The following is a 7,880-nucleotide window of genomic DNA, read 5'->3' as shown; positions in this document are numbered from 1 at the left end:
GTGACTCCGTCGCTATCCATGGTTCCTGGTTGGGTATGTAACGTACGGTCACTGTGGGGATGACGTCATCGGTGCACTTATTGATGAAGCCAATGGACAGATCTGTGTGTGCTGCTAAACCATTTCTACCACTCTAAATCCAGCATCTGCCTCTAACCTAGGAAGCTCTTTGCCACCTTCTCCTCCAACCTCCTGAATCCTCCCCCCCTCCTCCCCCCTCCTCCCTCTCTGCATGACTCGTCCAACCATTTTGAAAAGAAGCGTCGACACATCCGATCCTCGTTTGCTAAGGTCCAAAACGACCACAGCTGAGTTTCTGCTCACACTGCCCTACCCTGTGCTTTGACCTCTTTCTCCCCTCTCTCTCCAGATGAAAATCTCGACTCTGTGACGGCCGGCCGCCCAACAAACCTGGCCCGCAGTCACCCTCATCCCCTCTCTTTCTCCAGGACCATTTCCGGAGACCTTCTCCCCTACCTACACGCTCGCTCATCAACTCATCTTGACCGCTGGCTACGGTCCTTCCGTTTCAAGAGCGAGAGTTGCCACCCCTTCTAAAAAAGCCTACACTCGATCCTCCTCTATCTATATCTATATCTCTATATCCCTTCTTTCTTTTCCCCAAAACTCTTGAACGTGCCGTCCTTGGCCAAAAGCTCCTCCTGCTCTCTCTTCAGAATGACCTTCTTGATCCAAATCAGTCAGTTTCAAGACTAAGTCATTTTCAATGAGACTGCTCTTCTCTGTGTCACGGAGAGGCGCTCCGCTACTGCTCTAAAGCTAACTCTCTCTTCCTCTGCTCTCATTCCTTCTAGACTATCGGCTGCCCTTGATACTGTAACCAATCAATCCTCCTCTCCACCCTCTCCGAGCGGGCATCTCCGGCGCGGCCCCGCTTGGATTGCCGATCCTACCTCGACCAGGTTCGCTCCTACCAGGTGCGTGGCGGAGAATCTGTCTCGCACCACGTGCTCTCACCACTGTGTCTAACCCAGACGCTCTGTTCATTAAAGGCCCTCTCCTATTCCTCGCCTATACACCAAGTCACCCTCTTGTCATATGTCCTTCCACATTGTCTCTCCTACATGCTATGCAGACGACACAACAATTAATCTTCTCCTTTCCCCCCTCTGATAACCAGGTGGTGAATCGCATCTCTGCATGTCTTGGCAGAACATATCAGTGTGGATGCGGATCACCACTCTCAAGCTGAACCTCGCGCAAGAACGGAGCCTGCTCTTCCTTCCCGGGGAAGGGACTCCGCTTCCATGATCTCGCCATCACGGTTTACAACTCCATTGTGTCCTGCCTCCAGAGTTGCTAAGAACCTTGGTGATCCTGGACAACACCTGTCGTTTCTCAACTCATCAAGCGTGACCCGCCTTAGGTCATGCTCTACACATTCCAGAGTACGACCCTGCCTCACGCAGGAAGCGGCGCAGGTCACTAATCCAGGCACTTGTCATCTCCCGTCTGGATTACTGCCAACTCGCTGTTGCGCTGGGCTCCCTGCCGTGCCATTAAACCCCTACAACTCATCCAGAACGCCAGCAGCCCGTCTGGTGTTCAACTTCCAAGTTGCTCTCAGACCGTCACCCCGCTCCTCCGCTACTCTCACTGGCTTCCACGTGAAGCTCGCATCCGCTACAAGACCATGGTTGCTTGCCTACGGACGGCCTGTGAGGGAACAGGCACCTCCCGTACCTGGTCAGGCTCTGATCAGCCCTACACCCAAACAAGGCACTGCGTTCATCCACCTCTGGCCTGCTCGCCTCCCTACCTCTGAGGAATACAAGTTCCCGGCTCACAGCTCCGTTGAGGCAAGCACCATGGTCTTGTAGCGGATGCGAGTCTTCAACTGGAACCAGTGACGTGAGAGCGGAGGATGCGGGGTGACGTGAAGAGAACTTTGGGAAAGTTGAACAACCAGAACGGGCTCGGCGGTTCTGGATGAGTTTGTAGGGGTTTAATGGCACAGGCAGGGAGCCCAGCCAACAAGCGAGTTGCAGTAATCAACCAGACGGTGGAGATGACAAGTGCCTGGATTGAGGACCTGCGCCGCTTCCTGCGTGAGGGCAGGTCGTTACTCTGCGAATGTTGTAGAGCATGAACCTACTAGGAACGGAGTCACCGCCTTGATTTAGTTAAGAGAACGAACAGTGTGTATGTCCAGGATCACGCCAAGGTCTTTAGCACTCTGCGGAGGCAGACACAGATGAGTTGTCAACCGTGATGGCCGAGATCATGGAACGGGCCAGTCCTTCCCCGGGAGGAAGAGGCAGGCTCCCGTCTCTTCGCCGAGGTTCAGCTGAGGTGGTGATCCGTCATCCACACTGATATGTCTGCCAGAACATGCAGAGATGCGATTCAACCACCTGGTATCAGAGGGCGAAAGGCAGAAGATTAATATGTGGCTGTCGTCTGCATACAATAGAAGGAGAGACCATTGTGAGGATTATGAACAGAGCCAAGTGACTGGTTGTATACGCGAGAATAGGAGAGGGCTAAGAAAGAAGCCCTGGGGGACACCAGTGGTGAGAGGCACGTGGTGCGGAGACAGATTCTCGCCACGCCAAACCGTGGTAGGAAGCGACCTGTCAGGTTAGGACGCAAATCCAAGCGTGGGCCGCGCCGGAGATGCCCAGCTCGGAGAGGGTGGAGAGGAGGATCTGATGGTTCACAGTATCAAGGCGCGATAGGTCTAGAAGGATGAGAGGCAGAGGAGAAGAGTATTAGCTTTAGCAGTGCGGAGCGCCTCCGTGACCACAGAGAGAGCAGTCTCAGTTGAATGACTAGTCTTGAAACCTGACTGATTTGGATCAAGAAGGTCATTCTGAGAGAGATAGCAGGAGAGCTGGCCAAGGACGGCACGTTCAAAGAGTTTTGAGGGAAAAGAAAGAAGGGATACTGGTTCTGTAGTTGTTTGACATCGGAGGGATCGAGTGTAGGTTTTTTCAGAAGGGGTGCAAGCTCTCGCTCTCTTGAAGACGGAAGGGACGTAGCCAGCGGTCAAGAGGAGTTGATGAAGCGAGGTGAAGGTAAAGGGAGAAGGTCTCCGGAAATGGTCTCTGGAGAAGAGAGGAGGGGATAGGGTCAAAGCGGGCAGGTTGTTGGGCGGCCGCTCGTCACAAACGCGAGATTTCATCTGGAGAGAGAGGGGAAGAGAGGTCAAGCACAGGGTAGGGCAGTGGAGCAGAACCAAGCTGTGTCGTTTGACTTAGCAAACAGGATCGGATGTCGTCGACCTTCTTTTCAAAAATGGTTGACGAATGTCATCAGCAAGAGGGAGGAGGGGGGATGAGGGGGAGGAGGATTCAGCGAGGGGAGGAGAAGGTGGCAAAGAGCTTCCTAGGTTAGAGGCAGATGCTTGGAATTTTAGAGTGTAGAAATTGGCTTTAGCAGCACCACATCTGTCATTGGCTTCATCAATAAGTGCACCGATGACGTCATCCCCACAGTGACCGTACGTACATACCCCAACCAGAAGCCATGGATTACAGGCAGCATCCGCACTGAGCTAAAGGCTAGAGCTGAAGTTTTCAAGGAGCGGGACTCTACCCGGAAGCTTATAAAACATCCCGCTATGCCCTCTGACGAACCATCAAACAGGCAAAGCGTCAATACAGGACTAAGATCGAGTCATACTACACCGTCTCTGACGCTCGTCGGATGTGGCAGGGCCTGCAAACAATTACAGACTACAAAGGAAAGCACAGCCGAGAGCTGCCCAGTGACACAAAGCTTACCAGACAAACTAAACTATTTCTATGCTCGCTTCAAGGCAAATAACACTGAAACATGCATGAGAGCACCAGTTGTACCGGAAGACAGTGTGATCACCCTCTCCGCAGCCGATGTGAGTAAGACCTTTAGACAGTCAACATTCACAAAGCCGCAGGGCCAGACGGATTACCAGGACGTGTACTGCGAGCATGTGCTAACCAACTAGCAGTGTCTTCACTGACATTTTCAACCTCTCCCTGTCCGAGTCCGGACCGCAAGGCACTACAGAGGGTAGTGCGAACAGCCCAGTACATCACTGGGGCCAAGCTTCCTACCATCCAGGACCTCAATACCAGGCGGTGTCAGAGGAAGGCCCTAGAAATTGTCAAAGACTCCATCCACCCCAGTCATAGACTTATCTCTCTGCTACCACACGGTAAGCGGAACCAGAGCACCAAGGCTAGGTCCAAGAGGCTTCTAAACAGCTTCTACCCCCAAGCCATAAGACACCTGAATATTTAGTCAAATGGCTACCCAGACTATTTGCATTGCCCCCCCCCCCCCCTCTCCACACCACTGCCACTCTCTGTTGCCAACCTAAGCATTGTCTAGTCTGATGGGTCTAGTATGTAGTCTGATCGGTAAAGTATCTAGTCTGCTAGGGGTGCAACACAATATTAGAAGGTTTTCTTTCTGTTTTGTTCACTCAGTGTACTCTATGTGCTTGACTTTGGTAGTTTAGAATTGTATTCATTTGGGTTGTTTCTTTCACATGCTACTTATTTCCACAAACAGAGCCTTTGATGTCTAGTCTTGCAGGATGTTAAACAGACATAGTCGTCATTATCAGCACCTCCTAAACAAGTTGCATTCCATTACCGTTGATGCTGCATTCTATTCTACAAGCACCTCAATGTAATCTATTTTTCAAGACGTGGTCTGTGATAAAAGAAATCAATGAAACTTGGCTTTTCAACACAAGAAACATAACATGAAAATTGATACACAAGCCATGAGAAGCTTCCCCTTAAAGATTTTGCAGTGTGCAACTGTAATTATGAAGACAATTTCTTGTGTGGCTGTCAATAAATTATTGCCTAATTTATTGTATAAGAAAGATAATTTATTGTGTCATTTTTTTATAATGGTGTTGATTGTTAGTGGGACTTTTTCGTGGCAGTTGGATTTAGCCGTGAAGGTCATCTCCATAAAAAAGTAAGTACTTAAAGGCCACTTCTGAGTACGCTCCTTAGCTACAGCTGCTAAGCAATCACATGAAGAGGCCATGGGCTTTTAGCAATTGTAAGCCACCTGAGAGACTGTATGGTTTCAAATGTACACCTGGGCCCAGATTCACAAAACAATTCTTACACAAAAACTTAAGAAGTATCTTAAGAAAAAAAAAAGATAAGCTCCTAAGAGAGAGAAAAAAAGGTGTCAGTTAAGTTGAAATGTGTTCTTAATTCTTAAGAAGATTTTTTGAATCTGAGCTCTGGTGCACCAACATTCCCTCACAAGCCTGCTTAGCTGTCGTCACTGATCACCAGCAACGTGTGGGGGCTCACAAGCTCTGGTTGCATGGGGCACATCATAAGCCATGGCGAAATGTTTAGAATTACAGGCCATTAGCTTTTAAAATGGCAAAATATTCTCTCAGCTTCATGTCAAAATGTGTAGAATAACAGGGAAGGTGGGAGGGGGATTGCTCGAACCTTGCTGGGGGCCTCGCGAAACGCCACGATCTCTGATGACGCCATTGTAGGGCCGTACATCTCTGATGACAACGGATAGCCACTCCAAAGAGAAGGTGGACCAGACATCTATAGACACACATGACTTGAGCATATTTTTCAGTTGTCAAAGCTGTGGAAAAGTAACAAATATACTGAGCAATAGAACAAAAGAGTGGTGAAGGGGCCTCACAAATATGAGAGGCAACGGGAGGGGACACCTCTGAATGGCCCAGCCTCTGAATGGCCCAGCCTCTGAATGGCCCAGCCTCTGAATGGCTTAGCCAGTGGAGCAGAAAAAGGGCAGGTGCTTTTCCCCAATGAAACCCTGCTGCAGATGGCCTTGCAGGGAGGGCTACTTAATGAGACCCTGCTGCAGATGGCCTGCATGCAGGGCTACTTAATGAGACCCTGCTGCAGATGGCCTGCATGCAGGGCTACTTAATGAGACCCTGCTGCAGATGGCCTCCATGCAGGGCTACTTAATGAGAGCCCTGCTGCAGATGGCCTGCATGCAGGGCTACTAATGAGACCCTGCTGCAGATGGCCTGCATGCAGGGCTACTTAATGAGACCCTGCTGCAGATGGCCTGCATGGAGGGCTACTTAATGAGACCCTGCTGCAGATGGCTTGCAGGGAGGGCTACTTAATGAGACCCTGATGCAGATGGCCTGCAGGGAGGGCTACTTAATGAGACCCTGATGCAGATGGCTTGCAGGGAGGCTACTTAATGAGACCCTGATGCAGATGGCTTGCAGGGAGGGCTACTTAAGGAAATTAGAGGGCTATGTATAGGCCCCCTCATTCCTGGACAATCAGGGGGTGAAAGAGAGCAACGAGCAGAGGGCTGCGGGAGGCTTCCATGCAGAGACAGAGTTCAGTATGTACCTGTTCCCTGGAGGCCTCAGATCTCTGGGATAACAGGCACACACAAAGAGACTGGCAGTCTGAGTGGAGCTTACTGAGAGCAAGAGCAGGGAGTGCCTTTACAGTATTTCAACCTGCTTGAGTTGACATTTCTAGAACTGGGACAGAAAAGGCTCTACCGGCCGTAAAAAAAATAAAAAAATAAAAAACAGTTCACAGTGGCCTCAAGAGGTCAAGAGTCTTGAAATCCGAGACTGTGCTGACCGGAAACAGGCGCTGATGTACAACACACACAGTGTACAGTCCCTAACTCCCTGCAACTGCATCAGAGCTGGAAGAGTTTAGCTGGACAAGATGATTGATTAAGTAGCGTTCAGATCGACATCGGACAATTGAGCGTGAGAGAAGGAGCGATTCATCAAGGCTAATGCCGGGGAGCAGTGGTAGATGAATGGAGCGGGGTATTGCTGCACAATCCCTAAACTACCCTTCCCACCCCTCTTCCCTTTCTGTCACTTCATTCTTTCCAACATTAAAGGGATCCTTTTCTTCCCCTTACTCGTGCATTTTAATGAAGAGGAGGAGGAGGAGGAGGGGGATGAGGAGGAGGAGGAGGAGGCATTGCATTTCCACATCATGTATGAGTTATGTATGAGTTTCCAGGTGCGCTGCATTTCGATCGTGTCTTTCTGATGAGCCGAGGAAGACTCACCCTGGGAGGGGTTGGCTAAGACAAGCCTAGACCAGTTGACCTATCAGAGGTGAGAGATTATGGATCGGGCAATCCCCTGAAAGCGCATAATGACTCTTCATAAGAGTGTCAGACACTGAAGAGCGAAGGGAGGTGAGGGGGGCCCAAGGGAAGTGTGTTCCCCCAATCACATGGGATGTGGGTAACCCTGGCAACGCAAGAGAGCCTCTTGACGGTCTCCCTGGTGACATTACAAATATACTTCCTGCTGTACTTCTCCACATTTAGGTGGACAGGGCCAGCCACATCCGAGCAGTGGATAACAGCTGTCAATACTCTGCAGAACTCGTATCACATACTAGAGCCTATACTGTAAGAATATAGGAATGAATCATCGTACTATGCTGTACTGTAGCTAGCTGTTATCGTTAGCATTGTAGCAACTACTGAGTGTACACACTGGAAACAGAGCAGGGCACTAGAGAATCAGTACACACACACACCGATACACACACACACACACACACAACACAACACCGATACCACACACACACACAACACACAACATTATTTTGAGTTGATTTCTCTATCTACTGCAGGCCAAGGGGGAGTTGTGTAACAGGAGAAACAGATCAACTCTGAGTAATATAAACAGTGGAAAGTCCTGAATTGGTAACAGAGGGCGGGACCGGTGCAGGACTCAAGAAGCAAACAGCTGAGAGCAAACATCTGGCGCCATGTAGCCCTCTACTGCTGCTGCTACAGCTAGCCAGTCGCTCTATTTCTGCGCATCTATAATCTAGTTACCTGCGCTGCCTATAGCTAGGCCATGTAGCCCTACTTGCTGCCTGCTATTAGCTGAAGCAAAT

The 7,880-nt window shown here is 50.1% G+C and overlaps 1 protein-coding gene across 1 annotated transcript in view; it reads right to left on the bottom strand.

Annotated features, from left to right (window-relative positions):
* Positions 1-1,804: 1,804 nt before the first annotated feature.
* LOC111972977 (voltage-gated inwardly rectifying potassium channel KCNH2-like) overlaps positions 1,805-7,880 on the bottom strand; it is a 50,372-nt gene continuing 44,296 nt past the window's right edge. The window contains exons 4-6 of the mRNA XM_070446779.1: positions 5,436-5,497; positions 2,978-3,145; positions 1,805-1,858 (exon numbers count right to left, since the gene is read on the bottom strand). Coding sequence (XP_070302880.1) covers positions 1,805-1,858; positions 2,978-3,145; positions 5,436-5,497 — 284 coding nt within the window. The remainder of the gene's footprint in view (positions 1,859-2,977; positions 3,146-5,435; positions 5,498-7,880) is intronic.

Source organism: Salvelinus sp. IW2-2015, linkage group LG14, assembly GCF_002910315.2.
Source record: "Salvelinus sp. IW2-2015 linkage group LG14, ASM291031v2, whole genome shotgun sequence".
Taxonomy (NCBI): domain Eukaryota; kingdom Metazoa; phylum Chordata; class Actinopteri; order Salmoniformes; family Salmonidae; genus Salvelinus; species Salvelinus sp. IW2-2015.
The sequence above is the reverse complement of the archived record's forward strand: the minus strand, read 5'-3'. Positions and strand labels throughout refer to the sequence as shown.